This window comes from Petromyzon marinus, chromosome 2 (assembly GCF_048934315.1).
Source record: "Petromyzon marinus isolate PM22_M1 ecotype Great Lakes invasive population chromosome 2, UKy_Petmar_22M1.pri1.0, whole genome shotgun sequence".
In the NCBI taxonomy this organism is placed as follows: Eukaryota; Metazoa; Chordata; class Hyperoartia; order Petromyzontiformes; family Petromyzontidae; genus Petromyzon; species Petromyzon marinus.
This window is the reverse complement of record NC_133668.1, coordinates 6301228-6326143: the sequence shown is the minus strand read 5'-3', so window position 1 is coordinate 6326143 and position 24916 is coordinate 6301228. Positions and strand designations below refer to the sequence as shown.

The window sequence follows — 24916 nt, the reverse complement described above, 5'->3', positions numbered from 1 at the left end:
TAAAAATAACCCAGTTTTTTCTGGATTCCAAGCCCAGATGTCTCAGTGGTGCCAGGTTACTGCTCTGCCTTGATATTAGCCCCCCCCCTCTTCTCCTCCTCCTCAGCCACCTTGTCCACCTCCTCCATCGCGTGCGAGGGCCCAACTTGCCTTCAGTGCCACCAGAACGTTCGGTGGATAGCTGAGGCCGACCATGTTTGATGTGCGCCGATACATCCTGCACACGTAAAAAAAAACACACGTGCATGCGGTATTCACACAATTTGTCAAAAGAGGTTATACGCGTGTGCATCTAATGTGCTCTGGCATGTGCGTTATTTATTTATTAGTATTATTCTCGCTGTGCTCAATAGAGACAATTATGAAGTGATCATGATCGAATGTAATTTTTAAAAAAAAATTAATTGGAAATACATTCCATGCACGATGGTGCACAAATGTTACAGATTATACATTATTCATGGAGAAACACTAACATGAACATGGATTTGTGTGGCCTCTAATGGAATGAAAGTGTATCGACAACGTGAATATGAACATGCTGCTTTTGCAGAAAAAACAACCGCACGGACCCGCAAGGCCCCGACTTAGGCTTTGCCGGCGTTCGGCTGTTTGAACATAAGTCGCCAGGTGTGCATAGCATACAACTGTCCCGCACCTCTATTAGCACGGTTTACTACGTTCGGTGCGAAAGAAGTTCAACACACAACAATTAAACACAAAGTATATAATGACTACGGTTGTACGATTTTGGAATTAACAATTTGTCTCATTTATTTATCTATCAGGGAAATCCTCACTAGGTCTCCGCTCAAAAGAGACTCCTAGTCAGGAGGATCATACATTGAGACATTTGGCCAATTCCATTTTATTGAGTGACAGGGATATTGGAGGAAGCTGCAGAACCCGCAGAAAACCCACAACGCATACGCATGAATAATACTCAAACGTCCGCACAGTTGAAGCAGGAACCCCCTTGTTGTGCAGTCATTTCCAGACCACTTCGCAGTCCATTGCATTTGGGAATTCCACAAAGCTCTGCGTGATCCTCAAACCCTTGCCTCCAAAATGCTGGATCACAGACAAGGATTGCTCATAAGTACCTATGTATGGTGTGGTCAGCACCACGCCAAGCAACCATTGTCATCTGATTTCCAATGTTTACACAGCACACCGTGTACTAATTTAAGGCTGAGTTGACCTAGGGGAGGCCCCAAGACCGGTTCAGATATCTGCCGCTGATGTTGTCCGTGGGTGAGGATTGAAGCCAGGTTTCCGGGTTTGTGGGCGCCATGGTGGCGAGATGTTAATGACCTCATCTGGAATGCAGGAGGTCGTGGGTTCGATCGCGACCCTGATGCCTGTATATTTGGAGTTTGCATGTTCTCCCTGTGGTCGAGTAGATTTTTCTCCAGGTCCTCTGGTTTTTCCCTCCACATCTAGAATCAACATGGATTTGGAGTATTTGGCTGCTGTAAATTTCCATGCGATAACCCACTCCGTCATTTAGGGCCAGGTCACTTCTTAAAAAAGACAGATGTGTGTATGTTGAACTTCTTTCGCACCGCACATAGCCAACCGTGCTAATCGGAGCTACACAGCTCGGTGGGCCTCACCTGGCACACCAAAAAAAAAAAAAGTGCTTCATAATTTAGCTCAGTAGTACCGTAGCGCGGTAACCCACTGCGCTGTTCCGTACGCTCCCGACGCACCTCTCCACGAAGATGCCCGCCTGCACGGCGTGCACGATGCTGCGGAAGCGGGGCTTGTCCTCCGGCCGGCGCGCCGTGACGCCCATGCGGCGCGTGAAGGTGGACGCGAGCCAGTCCCGCACCTCGGCCGGCACGGCCTCCGAGCTGATGTCGCCCAGCTCATCCTCCGAGTCGAGCAGCCGTCTGCAACGAAGGGCGCGCACGCGCGGGCATGACAACCGACGCTCTCGAGCGTCGTTACGGGGCCCCACGATAAGGCCAAAGGGCCCAAAGGGAGTCCCCGCTGCCTTTAACCCCACTGCCAGCAACCACCAATGCTTTTCCACGCACATCCCTCACTGGTCTGGCTTCCACCGCTGGTGGTGCATTTCCAGGTCTCCCTTGCAAACCAAACGTTTTTTTTGCTGAATGCCATGGGCTTTTTACCCAGTGGCATAGCTATTAAGTGCACAGGTGGTAGGTGTGGGTCTATTTTTCCGTGTTACTTTTTATTAAGACATTTACGCACGTTAATGTACGTATATGCGTACGTACATTAACTTGATTTACCACCAAGCGGAAGCATGCGCCTGGGGGTCCATGGGGCTGCAGGAGCTCGGGTGCCCGGTTACGAAGAGCGGGGGAAATTGGACTAGGGACCCCATGTGATTATTTGCACCAGGGAAGGGCATTTGCCATCTACACTCCACCACTGCCCCCCACTTGGTTGTGAATGAATTTCGTGCAGGTATCTATATTTATAAATCTGCTCTGTACAATTTTTGTTTGCGGGCGGTTTGTTTTATTTTGCGAGTGGTTGGAATTAAATTTTTCTCAGCCGGTGTTAGTCGCTGAGGTCGTGACGCGTTTCTTTTTCATTCCTGTTGCTCTGTGCCTCCCTATGCCGTTCCCGTTCTGCTGTAAAGTGCACTATCGGCTTGCACTAAAGTAATACGGAAAATTGGCCTCTGACCAGCGCTCACTGCAAAGGGAGCAAGTGAGACTTTTTTGACTGATGTAGAGGGCCCTCAGTCCAACAGCAGAGGAGAAACCGCTCACATATTAATCGGCAATGTAAAAATAACATTGATAACAACAAAAAATTACGACCTTTATGTACTTAAGAAAGCCTCACAGAGTCCAATGGGTCTTTTTCGGGAGTTTCTTGCATTGGGATGTTAAGCAAATTGAGGCCTCCCCAAACGGTGTCGATCATTGGGATTGTTCGACCACTACACTGCTCAGTAAAGGTGGCCAATGTGGAGGTGGGGGTGGGGGCACAGTACTGACTGATGCATCGCTCTTCATTGATCTGAGCCATGGCAAGGGAAATTTGAGCTCAGATCGCTGCCTTAATAACGCAGAGCGTGAATCACTGTGCGACCGCTCCGTTTCCTTACGTCTCTACGTCTTCATAAAGCCACAATATTACAATAAATACTTAAGTAATGTGAACTTAGGGTGCGCGCAGTAGTGATATAAATGTCGGTACACTCTGTATGCTGTTGGTCAATGCTGTCCCCTACACTACGTATGTCCAAACACACACACACACACACACGCGCACACGTGTCCTTGACTACAGCCCTGCCTAACCCGCGTGGCCTGTATTGATTAAGTGCTGCAACGGAGGGTTCATGCTCAAGTAAAAAAAAACAAATATTGTTACCAAAGCAACTCATGCTCTGTTTGTCTGAATTACGGCAAAGGCACCTGTGGCGTGAGCCACTGCCGCTGCTCTTCAAGGAGAACCGAGAGGTTACTGCGCTCATACATTGTCTAAATTATTGCCCAAAGATGCATGTCACTGTGACATGCCCTGTACACGGAGCACATTTTGTTATCACGCGCGTGTGCACATTGTAACGCACGGGCAGGTATCGTCTGCGGAGTATACCTTCGTGTTGATTTGAAGCTGTCGTGACTGCAGGAATCCATACTCTCTGGTGTCGGGACCGAAACGTCGTGTTCCTTTATTAGTTTTTCTGTCTACGTGACTTTACCGAGAGAACCGGAGAGTTTACCTTTCTCGTGTATGCCAACAGTCATCATCCTATGGACAATCCGGCCTGCACCATGGGAATGTGGAATTTCCACCGCTGGCTTAGGATTACCGATGTAGAAGAGGCGTGCCATCCGAATGCTCGTTTCAGGGAGCATGACTCATTCAGCATGCCTGTTCACTCTGCGTGCTTGCGTGCATTATTCAAGTTGATGCAGACGGGATGCATGGTTGATGCGTGTATGCTGATGTGTCAGTGTGTACGTGTTGATGTGCTCCTGTTGTGCGTGTTGACGTTCGTGTGCGTGTTGCCATGTGGGTGCGTTGATGTGTGGATGTGCATGTGCAGGGTTATGCGTGCTGATGCATCAGCGTGCGCGTGCAGCTGCGTGAGTGTGTGCGCGTGGATGTATTGACGCGCGTGCGAGTGTGCGCGTGTTGCTGCGCGAGTGTGTGCGCGTTGATGTATTGACGCGCGTGCGAGTGTGCGCGTGTTGCCGTGCGAGTGCCGTGGGGCACCTGGTCTCGTCTATGTAGAGAGCCTCGAGCACAGAGGCCGCGTACTCGATGTTCCGGCGGAGCTCGGCCACGGGAATCTCGCCCTTCTCCAGCTGCTTCACCAGGCAGCGGAGCCTGGGCACACGCAGGGGACGGGACAGCGGAGGACGAGAGTGCATACAGAAATAAAGATCCCCCGTATAGCCTGAACACACTTTTGGGACAAGGGCTGGTTGCGCGCAGCACCTATGAAAGGCCGGCACGGCACACAAGGCGGTGGGGTCGCCAGCAGCATGCCCGGCGTCCTTTGTCTCTCGAGTGGCGATGTTTACACATCGCACGATGTCCTCATTTGTGTCCATGACCATTTTAGCGGGTTAACGTGACTGTGTTTGTGGAGTAGTAAGGGTTGATGAGTAGGAGGGATTTGAGTTTCGGCATCACTCCTGTGCATGTGCAATGAATAGAATTTCTTAGAAAAATGAAATAAACGTATGGATATGTGCGCGCTCAACGGTAGAACATGTGCATTGTGGGCATTTGGCCAGGAAGGTTACAATTCATACAGCATCCCGCCCACCCACACCAAACGTGAAAGTTCAATCATAATCATAAACGTCGACACAGGGAAATGAACGGTTATTGAGAGCACTAATGAAACAATTATACATGTCGCTTGTTCTTCAGCACTAACTCAGGAGCTGAATTAATGGATCCGCCATTCTGCAGTGACACATTTGAAAAAAGGCTTCCATTGAGATGGGCTTCTATGTACAGATCACACGCAAAAAAATATGTTTGTAAAAAAAAGCATTGGGAAATTAGTGCAATCTCTCATCCCCTGAATCGCTTGGAGATATCCGATATGAACTTAAGGTGTTAAATTAATAAGGCATGCAAACTGAATAGATTATTTGACACGGAATGACACGGATGACAGGGTAATATGAATTGCATTAATACAGTCCACACACGCATAACCAACACACAGCCACACGCTGTGTTGCTTCACAACACAGCTTAAGGTCAGTGTTGACTCGACGAACGACTTATGACCAAAGGAGAGACGTAGTAGACCTGCAGGGACCGATAGTCAGCGCTGCAGACACTGAATACCACACAGCCCAGTGACCGGTTGCGTAAAAGACCTCAAGTGTAAATTTCTCCTTGCGAAGAATTAAATAGGAAACTAATGCAAAGCTTAATCGACGTTGTTTTATGCAACCGACAACAGAATTACGTGCCATTATTAATTTTGAATGAAACAATAGAACCCTTTAATTTGCTATAAATTTGGTGGTAATTGCTCCTCAGTGCTCGTACAACAATAACCATACCGATTTACAGCGCTTTTTTTCAATCCACTGCTGGATGTAAGCTTTACCATACTGTGCTGGCCATGCTATTTTATGTTGCCATACCATGTGGGTCAATGCAGGTTCGTCAAGGCGGGGGGGGGGGGGGGGGGGCTCCCAACACTGTTTCAGACATCACTCTCCCCTGATCTCAGTTGTGGCCAGCAAACCAAACTCACTCCACTGCACAAGAACATTATATGAAGGTGGCCTTCACAGCTAATCAGTTACATTTTCAATTGGAATATTCACAGCAATCATCGGCCCCTGCTGCAAAACACCTTGGCAGGATCCTCCTGAAAAGAGGCGTGAGGCTCAGTGAGGCTTTTCTGGGTGGGTAGACAAAAACGTGATTGAAAAAAAAAGGGAAAAACATTTAAAATTGGTTATAAAAAACCATAAATCATAAATACATATTACAGTATTAAATTATAGTTTATAAATGAACTTACTTTAAATTATGATGATGCTACGCATCATCACTTTATCTCAACACTTTAACTCGATCACTTTCTGACAGTCGTGTAAAGTTCCAGATGCGATTCGTGGATCGCAAGTTTGTGAATAGAGAGGAAATACTGGAAGGTAAAAGCAGCTCATCACAGGAAGGACACGAGTCCAAATCCCTGGCTCACATTACGCAGCGCTTTCTCCAAAACACCAGCTGGAAAATAGTCGTCTCATCGCATTAATCAACGCCACTTATAGTTTAAGTCAATGTGCAGGAAATTACGTTTCAAATCTCATGGTGATGATATTTTAAAAGTAAAATGCAGACTTGTATAACAATGTATATGTTTACTATTAACATCAGCTCAATTGTCTTCTACCTTCGTGTTCCACAGGAATGTTATAGTTAGGGAGCTAAATCCTATTTTTGTTACCTCCTTATCTGCCTAGGAGGGGGAAGATTTCCCTTTTTACGCCCCCACGATGCCACCGATGTCATGGATGCGCTGAGAGGACTCGAGGTGAGACCCACGGGCTCATGGCACCATACCTCCTATTGCTGTGTCTATGAAATACATTGGGTCAAATAAATCGCTGCCCATTTGCCCTCATTAGGTGATCAAGGTGATTTTGTATTTCTAAATCGGGTAGTGTATTCAAAGCACATGCAAATGCGATTACAAATGAGCAAACCGTGCATTCGTCTTTTAAGTGAAGTATGCAAAGTGAAGTGCTCGATATCCAATTTGCAGGTGAATGGCCAGGGCATATTGACGAGGCTATGTGGACTCTGTCAAAATGATCCTTACTACGGGGGACATATGAACTGTCTATTGCAGTTTCTTGGTATTTTCTTGTTAAAAAAACATCTTTCTGGAGACATGCTGATACATTTCTCACAGAGAGAGAGTTTCATCAGTGGACTTATATCAATATTTCTCAGCAGATGCAAAGGGCTGTGAAATTGTTTGACCACGAAAATGGAAATTACCCTACATTTTCCACTTCATTCCTCTTATCGACCTTCCCTTCTGACTCATGGCAACGCGCTGGCATGCATCCAGGCTGCGGCTACGGACTGCCCATCAAAGCATCCTCTGATAAGTAACCGCTTTAATAAAAAAAAAGTATTACCAACTATTAAAAATGGATATAAAAACATTTCCGGATCCTCCAGTTTTTCCTTCCACATTTCGAAAATGTTATTTAGAGTATTTGGATTATTTAGCTGCTATACATTTACACGTGATAAGCCACTCTCCTTCCACATTTCGAAAATTTAATTTAGATTATTCAGCTGCAATACATTTACACGTGATAAGCCACTCTCCTTCCACATTTCGAAAATTGTATTTAGATTATTTGGATTATTTAGCTGCTATACATTTACACGTGATAAGCCACTCTCCTTCCACATTTCGAAATTTTTGTATTAGATAATTTTGATTATTTAGCTGCTATACATTTACACGTGATAAGCCACTCTGTTGAGCTATCATATGTGGCCAGGTCACTTCTGAGCAATAAGTCAATACCACAGTAGGCTTTTGTAAGATTAAAAAGTCTAGTTTTAATTTGTTGAAATGTTTTATTGATTTGTTTACCTGTCCTATACTTTGCACTCCTATCGTAGTTTTGTTTTGTTTGTTGTTGTAATGTTCTGACCCGCCACTATTGGACATCTGTGAAAAAGAGCTTTATTGCTCATCGGATTCCACCAGTATAAATACATATTCTGATTCTGATCTCATGACAAAATATATACACATGTATAAAAATGGAAACTGTTATGGGGAAAAAGACTCACTCAATTACAAATACTTTTTAATTTTCAGAAATACAAATTTATTGATAGGCTGCATTGACAGTGGCACACAAGCCCAAATGAAAAACATCACCGGGTTCACCATGAACACCGTCTTCAATAGGAAACATGATTCATCATCAATTTATTTTGGGTAAACTCATCGAGTAGCTATAATGCCAGTGTTTTAACCCCAAACCTCCACAGCCCGACAGAGCCAATCAAATCACGTTGTCATGGCATGGGCAAATATTTCAATTGATTTGGTTATTTAGCAAAAAACTGAATTGTAAAAGCAAAAAAAATGGTACCGTATTTTACACGACATTTTATTGGAAATCAGTTTGTTGTCTTTCCCCGATGAACATGGTTGGCGATGTGCAGTGCAAAAGAAGTTCAACGTACGTATATACATTTACGCACGACAGCTGGGTTTTTGTTCACGCCCGATGATGCTGGATGTAATCTCCGGCGAAACGTTGTGCAAAATTTTTTCTCGCTTTTCAACGTTCCTCCTGGCTTAGTTGAAAAATCCAAATTCATTGGCACATGTACCCACGGCGTGGCAACGTGAATTGGCTGGCTCTGTCGGGTGGTGGAGGGTTTTAGATGAGAGATTTGGCGTTATACCTACACGATGATCTCACCCAAAGGAATAAACTAATCATGAATCACAATCGGTCGTGAAAGCCTACGTAGACAATGAAAGAGAAACATAAAATAGAGGCTAAAGTGTCGGGCAAAGGCTCTTCTTGTTCACAATGGCCATTGCTTCACTTATTGACATTGAGCGAAGAAAGCCGGTTATTTATTTTATGTTCTAAGACATTATTAACGACGGGAAGGGGGGGGCGAGATTTTGCCGATATGTCTGTTCACAAACATCTATTTTTAGTGGGTTTTAGATGTAGGAGGACACTGAAGTGCTTGGAGAAAATCTATGCACACATGGAGAGAGAAAACCTCCCATACAGCACAGTGATCATAATCCTACTTATTGTACTGCCTCCTACTCTCATATCCTTGTTCGGCTGGTTAATCATTCACGCCCATCACCATGATTGCATCTATGAGTAATTCCCCAATTGAATAATCACACTGCTAACAGCAACGCATGCCGCTGGCTCGTAAAAATACCTGAACCGAAGCACAAGAGGCCCTTCCTAAAATGTGACACCATAACCAAAACGAGCTTTCGCGAATTTTCTGTTGACCCAAACGATGAGCAAAGCTCCTGGGACAACCCGTGCCACAAAGAGCGCATGTAGGATGAGAAATTAATCCTACCATCCCGAGATATACAAGTTTTGCCCTCTTAAAGCCCCGGTCTATCCACAGGGCTGCGTGAGCGTGTGGCAACAACCTTAAAGCCGTTTGCTGAGAGTGATCACTGTCGGTTGGGAGAGACTCTCTGTATGGAGACACTCTTCAAGTCTGAAAATACCCTTGCTGATACAGGCCGAGTGTGTGGAGACAGCATTAAAACATCTCGCTAAGGACGGTTGACTTTCAGAAAGGATGCATATGTGGAGACACTCTTAAGGACTTGGCCGAGACAGGCTGACGTTCGGCAAGGTTTGCGTGCGTGTGAAGACACTCCGAAAGCCCTTCGCTGAGATGGGATCATTGTGCGTGTGCACATTCGTGATTAGTTGAGGAGGGTTGACCATCAGCAGGGATCACTTGTGCCTGTGTGCGGAGAACACTCGCTCGTTGCATTCAAAACAAACGCTCGAGTCTCTCGCCTCGCCGCTCCGCACTCCTCTGCATGCCCACCCCCTTAGCTCCCCCGGCATAGCTGCCCTTCCCCTAGTCCAACCCCTGCACACACTTCGCGAAAAACCCACGCGCCAGATGCACGCACTCCTCTCTCACGCCAATGTAACGCCAACGGTGTTCACTCTAGGCATGGTGGTGGCTGGCATTGAACCTTTCTTCGGTGACTCTTTCTGCAACCTGTGAGTTAAATAGTAGCAGTGTGTTAATCATCTTTCCCCTCATCCTTCCCATAAACGCTTCCAGGTTCTCGCTCGTGGTCCCCTAGTTTGATGGGGCAGAGAGAGCCAGAATCCCTCCCACCTCCCCTTGTCAAGTCCCCCGGCGCGCGATTGCTGGGTTTTCGCGTGTAGAGTTTCTGCCCCCCCCCCCCTTGCTGTTTCTGTCAACATTAGGGGCACCTCAATGCCAAAACTAAAAGTAAAATAGACATTTTTTTTTTATTTTACCAGGTAAGGCCCACTGAGCTATATATTATTTTTTCAGAAGCTACCTGGCAATCACAAATGATAGCCCAACGAAGTGGCTTATCATGTCGAAATTTATATCAGGCAAATACTCTCAACGCATGCTTCTAAATGTGGAGGGAAAAACCGGAGAACCCGGAGAAAAATCCACGTGACCACGGGGAGAACATGCAGACTCTAAACATACGACATTAACCCATTGTATTCCCAGACAGTCTCCCATAATTATACAAATAAGACTAAAATACCTTTACATTTTGATTTAAAGCTTTCGTAACTGCAAGGATTAATATTGTTGGTTCTTTCGGTAAAGTCACGTAGAAGGGAAAAATAAAATTACAAAACAATAACATTCTCACGACGTTTCGACTGCAACACAAGCAATCATCATCAGGTGTGAAAACCACAGCAAGAAATTTTGAAAAAAGAGGCGGGTTTTTTTTTCAAATTTTCTTGCTGTGGTTTTCACACCTGATGATGATTGCTTGTGTTGCAATCGAAACGTCGTGAGAATTTTATTTTTGATATTTTTATTATTTTATTGTTTCCATTCTACGTGACTTTACCTTAAAATACCTGCTTAGCTTTAAATATCTGATAGGATCAGGTGCATTCAGGGTGTATTCAAAATTATTTAATACGAGAAAATATATATACATTTTGAGTAAAATATGGAGGAAGATTCATATTTTGACAAAGCAGCATCATTCATATTATTGGTTCTTTCGGTAAAGTCACGTAGAAGGGAAATAATAAAATGAAGTATTTATTATTTTATTATTTGTATTATATTGTTTTCTTTCTACGTGACTTTACCGAAAGAACCAAGAATATGAATCCCTGCAGTCACGAAAGCTTTAAATCGAAATTCAGCATCATTCACCTTTCAATTGCGGATTAATAATTTGTCCAAGCGCACTACATGATTTGACAAGGTGATTGCGTCAGACGATAGAGATCAATACAGCGCAATGTATAACTTCATGTATAATTATTTGTTTGCATTTTATTGACCTCCAACGCTCGACACCGGATGACACAATAATGAAGCATGGTTGTCATTATTGGTGCCCTCTTGACACCGCATCTACAGTGCAAGAGCCAGATGATTAAGGGTCAAGCGGCGTCTTAATTTGTGCAGATCCATGCGTCATCACATGCGCCGTAAGTGTACTTGCAATGGACCATACGATGCTTTTGAAACTAGACGATGACTGTGCACGTGTCGAGGTGAAATTAATGCTCAAAGCAGCACACACACATCGGTGTGTTTGCGCTCATTTCGTTGCAACGTTTGAATATAGTAATAGGTTTTTACCCTTTTAACTGGCACAAAAAACTGACACCTTTATTCAAGGCAACATGTTTGCAATAACCACAACACAAGCAGTCAAAATGCAAACGAAGGAGACAACTCTGATAATAATACGCACTGTCCTTGAATTTGATTGGTCCACACCCGAGACGGCTTTTCTTAGAGCCTAGTCTCCACGGGTGTTGGACCAGAAGACGCCAAAAGGCGAAGTTTACGCTTTTCCCCTTTCGTGAAAAGTACTGGGTATTGCTCCTCCCCATTGCAGGTTCTAAGCCGGACGTGGAAATTTCTCACACCAATTACGGGAACCAGCTTCTCTATAAGACAATGTATGATGCACAACTTATTTCGCACCGTACATAGCCAACCGTGCTAATCGGAGGTGCGGGGAAGGACAACAAACTAAACACAAAGGCACAGTGCTTCTTTTCCCTGTGGTAGAGGGGAAGGGGGGGGGTAGTGATTCAGTGATTAGCACACTGCGGCATGCACACACATGCACCTATATATCAATCCCAGCCACAGCTTTCATCAGTGGTGAGTGTTATCCTAACAAGTTCTATCCCCCACCGCCACGCCTTTTGCCAACCCAGGCTGACCAGCGTGGTGAAGTATGGTCAAACAAACACCATGACCAACAATGGCGTTGGCAAGACTATCATTATTATGAATGAAAGTTAGTATTAAGAAATGATGATTGGACTGAGTCTGCCCTGCCCAGGATTTTTTACTGAAAATCTAATGAGGGGTTCCTAATGCTCCGGTAAACTGAGCCTAGTACATATACAGCGTGTTGTCAATTCACTGCTGGATGAGGGGTTCTTCAGATGTCATGCGAGTGACAGAGACTATTGGACCATACTGGTAAGTGTGGATTGGGGAAGATGGGGAGGATAGAAATGGGTTCATAGAAGTACAGTACAATAATGGATGTTGCCGCACTCACTGCCCACCACAACCCGAGTTAAATCTCAACATAAAAGCGGGGCTTCAGAGTTAATTTACTATTTATTTCTAACGTAGATTAATGTGCCCGTTTATCTCTAAACAAGTCCTAAATACGACAAGTGACATGATGCGCGTTGAACACCCACGGCTGCGAGGAGAGAGTGCGAGGCCGGTTATGAAAAATATTTCCCTGCAGCTGCCCCCCCCCCCACCCCGTGACCTCTAAATTTAGGGCTGCCTGAAAAAATGCCCCCCCCCCACCACCACCACCAATCTATAAATGGGAATTGTAGCAACCACAAGTTTTCTGTGGCCAGCGTACGTGGCGTTTGCATGGACGGTGAAAATAACCCCGCCATGTGAGGACAGGGCGGCCTCGTGCGTGCCCGCACTTGCTTGAATGCTGTGTAACTGTGAAATAACGCAAACACGGGAACCTCAACTCAATGCATTTTCTCCTCCATTACTCCGCGCTCAACTCGGGCAGGACACAAACACCCACTTGAGCACCAGACCCTGAACCAACATCTCCTCACTCTCCAGATCCATTCTCTCCGATGCCCTCGCCAAATCGCAAAGTCACAAAGTAGATACGGAACTGGCCGAGTCAACCCATGAGAACACTTTGAATTTTTTTAAATTATATTTGCGCAAACAAGCAGCGCCGCATTTACATTGCCCTGAAGGCTCTGAACAAATAAAAACAGAAGCCACTTGAAACACAAAAAGGCACGCCTCCTCGCTTCTGAGGAAACAAGATAAACAGCGCCGCGGGGAGAGTGGCGTGTCTTATTTTTTTTAACAAAAAAACTCAACTTGAACTCAATGGAGTCATCAGGAAGTTGTCCGCCCGTGTCGCACTCTCGTCGTTTTCTGGGCGCTGCAAGCCCCTTGCACAGCTCAGCGGGGCCCGGGAAACATAACGCCAACAACAGCCCCGGCTGTTGTTGCTGGTTACCCTTCAGAGCCTCTTGCTTGCTCTCTACCACTTTTCCACACTCGCTGCGGTGTCAATGCACCGCCTCGGCAATCGGCTCGCACAGGGAGAATGGCGTGGCGGGCGGCGAGTGAGAACGCGGTGTGAGATTCTGGGGCCGCTTTGGGGTTCGTGGCAGGGAGACGGTATGTACGTGCCCTCCGAATAGCACCTCCGATTAGCACTGTTGGTTACGTACGGCGCCAATGAAGGTCAACATATATGAATGTGCAGGTGCGGATGCGAGGACAGCAAACTAAACACAAGAGGCAGTTCTAAAAAAAATGAGTTTTCAATAGAAATTCTGTTATCGGAAGGAAGAGCGTTCCAGACGGCCACAGAAGCGCATCTGAAAGCGCGCGATGCAGTGACCGTCTTTATTCGATGGTTAAGCCCTATAGCCGCCGCGAGGATGACCGGAGTTGGCGTGATGGTTCACGCTCCTTAGCGAGATCAGCGAGGTATGGTGGTTCATTTGCGGCAAACAGTGGTGATGGTGATGTTCTGGCGCGTACCGATGCATCCATACCAAATCGATTGAAGTTAATTATTATAGCACATGAGAATTTATGATTTACAATACTTTTGGAAATTATATACAAATCATATACTTATTCGAGGAATAATGCAAAACAGATGGTGAAAATGGATATTTGTTTGTTGTTGAATCGCATCACGACCCCAAACTATGACAGTCACTAAGGGGATTAATTATTCATGTTTGAGTGTCCCCGGCCAGCCTGAAGATGTACACCCCAATGACCTTCCCACTGCGTGATGCCAGGCACACACGTTTCGTGTGACAGCCTGTAAGTCCAAGGCATAAAAATGAACAAGTCCTGCCCCGCTACTTCTCCTTCGACACATTCGCAACGGAAGAAAAGTTGAACGTCTCGACCCCCCACGGGGGGCCTCTGCCTTGCATGTTTTATCCGATTGCTCAGCAAATATTAGTGGACATGCAAGTAGCAGTGCGAACGGAATTCCTGCCCGAGGCGTGGATCCCCCAGCGACCAGGGTGCAAATGATCAGGCGGCAGTAGAAATCCGGGGCAGTAGAAATCCGCGGCAGCCAACAACAAAGACTAAGATCCCCCCGTATAGTCTCAAGATACTTTTGGGGCAAGTGCTGTCAGTGAGAACCTATGAAGGTCGGCATTGAACTCGAGGAGGTGGGCAGCCAGCACCACGCCCGCCCGCCTTTGTCTCCCCAGTGGTGATGTTTACTCACCACAAAAGGTACTCATTTGAGGCTGAGTTGACCGAGGGGAGGCCCAGGACCGGTTCAGATAATCGTCAGTGGTGTTGTCCGTGAGCGGGAATAGAACTCGGTTAGCTGGTTTTCTAGCGCATCGCGACAACCGCTACACAACCGCTCCCATTTTACACACACACACGGCTGTATTGACACAAAACAATTCAGTCCAATAGTGAAATTATATATGCAGTGTACGTATCTTGTACGACACAAATTATATGCAGTGCTACATGTACTTCCAGAAGCAAATATGGCAATTAGTTTTGAACACTTTTTTTTAGATATGCCTTCTGATGAAACAGCTAAAACACATCGCAATGGAGATTTGTAGCCGGGCAAATATTCCATCCCCACAGGTGCAGGCAAAAAGCTTTGTCTTTTTCATACTTCTCAGTTGCAGTTCGATTGCAAAAAATGTAAACACATTTTCTCAATTTTTTACCATCTTATTTGTATTGGCGAGTTTTTTAAATTCCTATTTTTATAGTTTTATTTGCTCCATTAAACTAAATGCATATGCACAGCCCCGTTGTCCATGCACAGCTTGAATGTAACATGAGCATAATTGGCGTAAATCTATACTTGTTAGGCACAGTAATCAATTCTTACATACTTAATATTATACATTGTAAGTGTAAGGACAGATTCGTGAATTCATTATTCGATGTTCATCAATGAATTCATGCAAAGTTACACGCCTCAGAGTGTTCCTGCATTGTGGCTACGGGAAGCATCGGCACCAAAATCTGGACGACATAATGTCGCGAGTGACTTAAACCGGTCATGCTCACCTCCACTTGGCGGCCCCAAGCCAGCCTTGGCAAATCCACATTCTTATGGCAGGAGCCAATTTCACCACCGCTGGCTTCTGGCAGTGGTAGACATTTTATTGGACAACAAGAGAGCTGTGTTTGACTCCTGATAGGAATTTTAACTCAAAGTATTTTTTTATGACCTTAACGCGGCGAGCACCGCATCACGCGATCAGATCAGTGGTGTTTATACATTACTGGAGTATATTATTGAATGCAAATATGCACATAAAACTGAGATCATGTCGATAAGACAACAACAAAAATTCCAGCCATTCTCACGCCAAGGCAGGATAGCACGAAGCTCTAAAATTAACTTAAGTCTCATTAAAATATACTAAAAACAATCTCCAGCATCAGTGAACCAAGTAATTTCCCCCCCCCCCCTTGGAGTGTGACCTGAACGCTGACAAGCCTGCCACCTGTTACTCATATGTAGAAAAATGTGAAATAATAACTGTTTAACACAGACACGCGCATAGCGCGCAAAACAGACAGTAAAAAGCGACGCTCCACATGCACGTATTTCATTAGGAGCTTGATATATATAAAGGAGCCTGTAGTCATCTGGAACATGATTTGAATGCAATAGCACAGCTCCTCCTTATGTGCCAAGCGGCAAAAACTTCAGCTGGTAGTAAAGCAATCAGACTTTTGTGAATATGATCTGTAAAACTTCGGGCACATATGCAGCGATCACAATGCCCATTCTTATATTATTTTCCTTTGGACACGAAGTTATGTTTTTTTAGGGTTATTGTGATTGTTGGATGCAAATTAGAGGTGGTGTGTCGCACAAGAGAAATGCTGAGAGGAACAAGACTATTGAACCTTTCAAGCTCGCTCGGTGGTGAGTGCACCCATCTTCAACACCATTTACAATTTGTTTTATTTTAACACTTCTCTTCCCTTGTGTGTATGTATGTTGAACTTCTTTCGTAACGTACATAGCCAACCGCACGAATTGGGAGGTGTGGGCGAAGGACAACAAACTAAACACAAAAAGCAGTTCTCAACACATACCTTTTCAATCTATATTTAAAAGTGCATAGCTCCAGTGGCTTCCTAATATCGGAAGGAAGAGCGTTCCAGACGGCCGCAGAAGCGCATTTGAAAGCGCGCGATGCCAGTGACCGTCTTTGCTCGATGGCTAGCTAGAAGCCGCTACTGCGAGGATGAGCGGAGTTCGCGTGATGGTTTATGCTCCTTGACGAGCTCAGCAAGGTATTGTGGTTCATTTGTGGCGAGCACTTTGTGTGTAGTGAGTGCGACCTGTGTGGAGATAAAGTGTCACAGCTCAGCCGCGGCTTTGTCAGCCGTCTCTAGCAAGCACCCGCATCCTGCCAGGCACTGCCAGGTGTGAGAGGCGTGATGGCTGTGAGGTCTCCAGAAGACTATAGTGCTCAGGGTCACCCCCCTCACATGCGCAGGGATGTCTTTGCGTAAATTCCCGGTCTTCATCACCCCCATTAAGCCACAACATTCGTTCACGAACTTTTCCAAACATCCCGATGTTGACGGACTCCACTTAAAAAAAAGGGGTCTTGACACTCCGGAGTAAATAACTGGCATTATAATTAGTTGTCTGGCTGCCCGGGTGATTATCGAGCACATACATTAAGTAGTAATTTATATGATTAAACGTAACTTTTGTTGACCCTTTGTCAAAATACTGCTTGATGGATGACTTCCCACGCCGTGTCGGTCGTGTGAGCTGTTTGCCCGTTCTTCAACTCCCCCGTCCCCCCTTCCGCCGGCCAGGACTGGTTCAGACACCACTCGCCACTCTGACCACAGCCAAGGCTGGTGGATCGAACTCGGGTTGACAACAGCCGGGGTCCGTGACGCAGTGCGCCGACCTTTTGGCCACAGCGCCCCTCTGCCCGAGCGGCGCGCTCTCTGTTGGAGGCACCGTCGAGTCGTCTCACGCGAGGCGAGCCACTCACCGCGTCGCCGGCAACTTCAGCAGCGCCTTCGGGACGGTCACGGTGCGGTCCGCGTCACGGCGACCCGCCGGCGCTCCACCTCGCCCCTGCTGCTGCTGCTGCTGCGATGACCGAGACATCCCGACGCCCTTCGTCGCCGGTGGCGTGTGCCTCTGCCGCACCTCGACAAATTCCGCTCAGCGCCAGCGCCTCGGGCTGGCTGGACACAGCCTGCCCACTTTAGGCACCGTGCCTCGGTGCCCCTGCTGCATAAACAGCGGCGGCTCTGATGAACTCTGCTCCATGGCCGTGCTTGGCTAAGGTGTTGCCAGCGGGTCAAACAATCGGCTTGGGTGGGCTCTTGTATGTACAACCGCGGGGGTCTCTCTGCGTGCGTAAGTGCGCGCGTGAGTGTGTGTTCAGGGCTGGGTGCTGTATTTAGAGGTTGGTATCGAGAAGGTGGAGATATAATCGGTTCTTAGGCATTGTATTTTTTTTTTAAAGTTATAATCTGGGGTCATGGCGCGTAACGATCTGTGCCTGTCACTGCAGGCGCCAGCTCCACCGCCTCTCGCTCCCCTTTGCCCTTCCTTCTCACAGATCCCCCACTGCACGAGCAGGTCCAGCACCAACCACATCCCCACCACCTCCAACCGCGGGTTTCCTGCCCTCGCTACCAAAACTGTATTTGCGTATACAGTAATGAGAAAAATTCCCCGCGTACATTTCCACAGTCCACGTTCCTCGTGAAGACTCCATTTGCCCCTTGGATTAAATGACGTGGTTTTCAATTCTCTTAAAAAAAAACAATTCCCAACTTTCAAATAAAAATATTACAGAATGGAACGATAGATTATATACAGCTAAAACCCGATAAGATTACCACGGTGACAATTTTTAGCAATGGATTTTGTTTACCTGGGGCAAAGGCCTCAAGTCATATATCACTTCCTGAATACCATTAATTACCAGTATTCCCAATCATAATGAACCCCTCCTGGACCCCGTGCAATGAATGGGCATTTATACATATATACAATTCTAAATTCATGCTTCCATGACGTGTAATGTGTATTTTGCATATGTACGACCACTAAATTCATCCGACGTTAAGGCTTAAGAACATCGGGAAACACGCGTCCTGCATTCTTGCCCAGAAGTGTGTTGCTTTCATTGCACGCAGTCGGACAAAAAAAAAAGTGCTGCATGTGAATGTGGAGCAGCACATGGCCAACAGTGACAGCCACCTGCTTCAAGGAGAGCGTGGGCGAGCCTACTGAAGCAGAGAGCTCACTTCCAAAATGCGTTTAATAATATTCGTTTCTTCTGAAATATTGTATTAAAATTTGTGCTCCTGAATGACCAAAAATAGCGTGGCGTAAAATGTCTATCTGCCTGCCTGCCTGCAGATTAAGTCTAAATTCCCAAGTAGAGGTATATTCCTAAGAAACATGAAGAGCATTAACATCGCAAACGATTTCACTCGCAAAAGCAGACAGCAGCCCCAGTGCAGTGAGCAGCAAAGAAATCTCGCCCCCGGGTAAAAATCAATCTTAATGGCGTGTGTCCCAGTGTTCCAAGGCGTTTAGAGTCTGTAATGCTAACATCCGGTAGCAAGTGCACGCTTGCAAACGACCTGGTTCTGCAAACACGCACACACGCACGCATCACCGTCTTACAAACGTGCACACCACCACCACCACCACTCGGAGTCATGTACACAACCTCTGCGCCTCCATTAAACGCAACGGTTTCGTCAGAGCGCCTCGCGCAAGCCAACTGTTTAATTATAACCTAACGTTTTGCAAAAAAAAATATATCCGCTTTGCTACGGCCGACGGCGCTAGCACAGGTACTCCAATTAAAGAAACCTCACGACACGCCACGGGGCTCAGGCCAGTAATGAAGTATGCGCAACGCCTCCACCAGACTCATTCAAGTGACAATGTTCACAATTAGTCGGCTTGTGAACATTGTCAGTGCATGGCACAAATAACCGCGCATTAGCGTCGAACACCGTGTAGCACACGGGATTCAAAATCGTAATGCGCAGTATTTCCTACGAGACGATACATTCCGAAATTATGTTTCGTATATGGGAATCGTAAACATTGAAATTTTAAGAAGTTAATGCCTGACTTTGTCTTAGTTTGACCCTTGGTCTCACCAGCTGGGGTAGTGTTGGCACACTAAGCTATGAAACCAGCGGTCCGAGTTTGATTCTTGGCTGGGGGGGGGGGGGTGATACCTGATCCAGTCCTGCACTACTCATTCGCCTTCAAACAACCTGCACTAACCAGCCTGGCCAAGTATGGTCCATCAACTACTCAGACAGGGAAGCCCATCACCCAGCTGTTGATTGATGAAGAGCTGTAAATTATATTTATTCACAATAGAGGTTTTTTTGTGGGTTAGATCGCGTAAATATACAAATGTGTCGTTAAAACTCGCCACCACCCGACACAGCCAACTAGTAAGGGTTGTCACGTAAACAGAACGTGGCCAATTCGCCACTAGTACAGCACACCGGTGCGTTGGAGAGCCAAGCCACGAAATTTACAATCTGAGTACGACGTTTCACCAGTAATTACAACTAGCTTCATCAAAGAAATATTAAATTATCTCATACACAACTGTCGGCAGTGGCAGGGCATGCTTGTCAACAAGGACACTCAATTGATTTTGATAACGTTGAAGTGTTGTGTAAAACTTATTATTACTGGCAAAGACTAATTAGAGAATCCATTGAAATCGAGAGAAATAGAAATAACTTTTATCGCTCTGACAGCTACAGGCTTAGTGCGGCTTGTAAGCGTATTATTAAATAATATATATTACAATTCCTTATAGGGGAAACACATACTAATTAACGGATTACTAACTTAGCATATAATCACAATAACAAACATTACAACTAATTACTAATCTACAACTAATTACTAATCATAACTATTGACTGATTACGAATCGATTATATAATTACAATACCCCTCCCTCCGCCTCAAATCACTGCACCTGAATGAGTTAAATGATGACGTCACCCTGCTGCTCTATTTAAGACCGGGAGCAAGTGGAGGGCTTTACCATTCTGGCGAATTGCCCGATGATGCCGGATGTAATTACAAGCGAAACATCGTACTCAAACTGTAAATGTTGTGGATTCACTCTTCAACACACCGGTGGGCTAAAGTAGTGAACTATTTGTCTTTTATATTCTTGGTTCTTTTGGTAAAGTCACGTAGAAGGGAAACATAAAATAATAAAACTATAAAACAATATTCTTTTATTGTTTCCCTTCTACGTGACTTTACCGAAAGAACCAAGAATATGAATCCCTGCAGTCACGAAAGCTTTAAATCAATATTTGTCTTTTGTCAACGTGACACTTTTTTGCTGATTGGCCGTGTCGGGTGGTGGAGGGTTATGACACATTTATAAATAACGCGATCTCACCCAAAAACCTTTATTATGAATAATATTGGTCGCGAAAGCCTACGTGTTAAACTAGCTTCATCAGGCGATAGCCATATTTGTGGAGAAGTGTGTTTCGTTCCTGATATAGAGGCGTAGATGTGGTGACCACACTTCTGCGCCCTTGTGCAAAGTCGGGGGGGAAGGGGTGTTAATGAGTCAACGTACATTATGCATGTGCATTATGCGTGCCGTTTCATGTCGTCCTTCCTTTCTATTGTGTGTATTCAAATAGCCGTGTCAACGGTAATCCCTATTGAAGTATGGTGCCCTTTATAGACATGCATTTAAATAATGTATTATTTGATTATTCGCTACCACGCAGCACTAAGGTGGTAGCTATCCGAACGGTTAAAATTATGCTTATTTCTTTCAATTTTGATAGACTATTCAATTAGTCTTGGCCAGTAGTAGCTCGTTTTGCACAGAACCTCAACATCATCAAAATCAATTGAGTGCCCATGTTGGCAAGCGTGTTCTGCTACTGCTGACAGTTGTATTTGGGAGTATTTAATATTTAATAGTGTCAGATGGTGACAGTCTGAGAAGTGAAATTCAACATGTTAAAGAAGTGCTGCAATGAACGGTTACAATGATGCACAAATCAACAGGGCATTGAACGCCAAAACCAAATCAAATAAAACGAGCAGTGAAACTGCTCAAGTAATTAAAACGATCAAAATATCGTACATTACGGGAGTAACTGATAAACTAGCCAGATGTTTGGAAAAACAAAATATCCGAGTCAGATTTGGCACGGTACATAAAATACAGAAATTATTATCTGGTACAAAAGATGCATTACCGAAGCTATCAACAGAAGGTGCGTACAGAATTAACTGCACGTGTGGAAAATGTTATGTTGGGCAAACAGGACGAATGATCAGCACGAGACTAAAAGAACATCAGATAAATATGAAATTCTCCCAAATACAACTGTCAGCAGTTGCAGAATACGCGTGCCAACAAGGATATTCAATTGATTTTGATAATGTTGATGTTCTGTGCAAAACTATGCAATCTAACCCAAAAAAAACTCTTATGGATGATATTGGTCGCGAAAGCCTACGTGTTAAAATTATATTTATTGTTAAATTGATGAATAACTGTACGCATGAAGCCCTTTTGCGAATCCACTGCTGGATGAAGCCCTCTCAACGCCGTGCGGGTGATTGGGTTGCTTTGCAATGCTTCATCACACCGGTAAAATATATATACATATTAAATATAACCACCTTGTTCTAAATACCTCACTATGATAACCAATGATAAGAGTCAATAACATAGCTCATTTTAACAGACATGAAACTCAAAATATAGGTTTGTACAAAAATATTAAGAGGCGCCGAGTTTAAAAAAATAAAAAATGCAAATACAGAATCCACTTATGCAATGCCTTCTGAATTGTACCACTAATGACCTATAATTGCATAGTCTGAGTTTTGGAAAATTAAGTCAGGAGCATTTGATTGTGTCTATAAATAATCCCGCCTGCAGATTTTTTTTGCGGCGGCAGAAACGCCAGCATGGAGGGATAATCGGCCACAAAATAACTCCCGCATGGACAGCAGCGAAACACCCGCGGTAAATTGATCTGCCACGGTTTCATTCGAACGCCGATTTTTTTTTTACCAACACAGTCAGAGATACCGTGACAAACGCCAATGAGAAAAAGCGGCCACTAGTCACGCCTGAAGTGGGAACGTAAAGCTTGTACTGCATGGGCATGTCCGGGAGCGTGCCCTGAGTTCACAGATCCGCACATGCGAAACGAACACGGCAATCAAGAGCGAGCACATCGCTGCCTTGGTGAGAGACACGTGGTTTCCCACGGTGCTTGTTTTCATGCCCACTGAATCATCATCATCAACATCTATGCAGGTTGAGTCGTGACTCCGCTGCACGTGCTTGTTGATCAACACCTCCCACGTGACAGAGGGGAGTGCCAACATGGCGTGAAGATTGAGATCGAATGCATCCAACAGCCGCCATTCGCCACTAGGTGGCAGTGGCGCCACTACGGCGCTTGTGCCAGGCTAGGTGCACTTTGAGATCGTAAGCTGGAATGGTCACACACACGTAGAGCCGAGCAAATGGCTGTACAGTGCATTAATTAGTTCACCAAAGTTTCAGCAAATGCAATCATTTATACCGCCCACGAATGATTAAAGACATTGTTTGCACAAAAATGGCGGAAGGAAAAGGTGGCGGCGGATTCATTTGGGAAATAAATACCGTGCCATTATTGAGGCTGCGCAAAATTGTCTGGGATGATATTTGTTTGCATTACGATCGCATTGGAGCGCCGCAGTGGTGAGACGTTAACTACCTCGCCTGGCCCGCAGGAGATCGTAGCTTCAATCCAGATTCAGGACGCTTGTTTATTTGGAGTTTGCATGTTCTCCCCGTGGTCGTGTGGATTTTTCTCTGGGTCCTCGAGTGTTTTTTCCCTGCTAATTTAGAAACATGTGTCTCGAGTATTTGGCTGTGACACATTTCCACGTGATAAGCCACTTCGTTGAGCTGCCATTTGTGGCCAGGTTGCTTCTGAAAAAGAGCCTCGTGGGGGTTTCCTGGTAAATAAAAAGTTTCGTTTAGTAAATCAATCGCTCAAATGTCTTAGCGCTGACCCAGATGGTGGTGAACACGCTCTGAATGTAATGACTGCACAATGTCAAAAAGCAGCGCGAGCCGTAATAAACTCACTGCATACACGTACAGGACATTGTTATTCTTACATTATTTTGTTTACCCAGGTAGACCTGACAAGTGTTTTGCAGTCGGGGGGCCGGGGGCGATGATTGTGATGTATATTCCAATTTAGTCATTTGCAGTTACATTTTTCTAATTTGGCAAATTTTAACCATGACGCCACAAACACAATGGCCTACTCTAGCAAAGGACAACATGGGATCTTTAACATCCACTTTGAAGCAGATGGCGCATAGTATGGCCACGGTAAATACACCCATAGTATCGAAATGCTGGATTTGAACTGTGGACCTCTGCAACATGCGTCAAATGTGCTACCGCTAAGCCATAACACCGGCCAAACATATATCGGATTGAGGTCGTGACTGAGTGATTGATAACTAACCAAACTTGAGTTCTCAATGGGCTGCAGCCACAAACAGTTTCTACACTGGATAAAAAAAAATAGAATAATGTCCTTTAAACATTTGCCTCAACTTGAGGTCAACTACAGAGCTATATATATAGAAAAAAAATCTCCAATCTTACATTTGTACCGAACAGCATAAAGCTTTGTTCCTCACCTTCACAACCCACCCTGACTAATATGGTAAAGTATAGTCAAAATAACTCCCGCAACTCACAGTGTGGGAAGGCTCTCATCCAGCAGTGGATTGACAAAAGGGCCGTACACGTATACAGTATACACATAAAAACGAGTGGACAATATGTGCATACATACACACACACACATATATATCACGCACGTCTGATTAGCACGGTTGGCTACGTACGTTGCGAAAGAAGTTCAACATACATGCATACATATATGAATGGCGGGTTAAATAATATTCGGACAACGGGGGAAATTGAGCAGTGTTGACAAATCCTGCAGCAGTGGTCGACCGCATTATCGAGCTGTAGTCATCGCCGATGCCAGGGCTTCGTACACCGCAGAGGCATCTGACGCGCACGCTGCTACGATAAGCCACTGTGAATCATTTTGTCCCTCCTGAGTGACACTTCAGGTTTGTTAATTTATTTCGGCTTCAAAGCTGGGAGGAGATGGGATGAAAGGAATATTGATGGATCTTAAAGAAAAAAACAATACGCACAATCTCGCATCATCCTGGCAACCGCTGTCTCCAGAGACAAGGTATTTGCATAACACTGAGACCCGATATGATGTCAGGTCGACAGGTAACGGTTCATCACTATCAGTCCCTCCCCGGGCCACAGTCCCCAAGAGCCATTTGATAAATTGCTACACATTTGTTTTGAGAGGGGGGGGGGGGGGTGCGGGGAGTCGAATTTCAATTCGAGGATTATCTTCACTTCGTTTTTGTTTGTTTTGTGTTTTTTTTTATCTCGCGTGAGGGTTTTGTTCTTGTCATTAATATTCCCAATTACCGAAATTTGCATGCGCAGATGATTTGCGTGCGATTTACGCAAACGGAACACGTTCGGCATCTCGCGCA

At 45.3% G+C, this 24916-nt stretch overlaps 1 protein-coding gene across 6 annotated transcripts in view; it reads right to left on the bottom strand.

Moving 5' to 3' along the window:
- Positions 1-24916, bottom strand: part of LOC116948869 (dual specificity calcium/calmodulin-dependent 3',5'-cyclic nucleotide phosphodiesterase 1A-like) — a 173163-nt gene that overhangs the window by 38875 nt on the left and 109372 nt on the right. For all 6 annotated transcript variants that reach the window (XM_032966060.2, XM_032966084.2, XM_032966074.2 and 3 more), the window contains 3 exons: positions 4213-4326; positions 1713-1895; positions 151-217 (listed from right to left, as the gene is read on the bottom strand). In XM_032966060.2, the coding sequence (XP_032821951.2) occupies positions 151-217; positions 1713-1895; positions 4213-4326 (364 nt within the window). The remainder of the gene's footprint in view (positions 1-150; positions 218-1712; positions 1896-4212; positions 4327-24916) is intronic.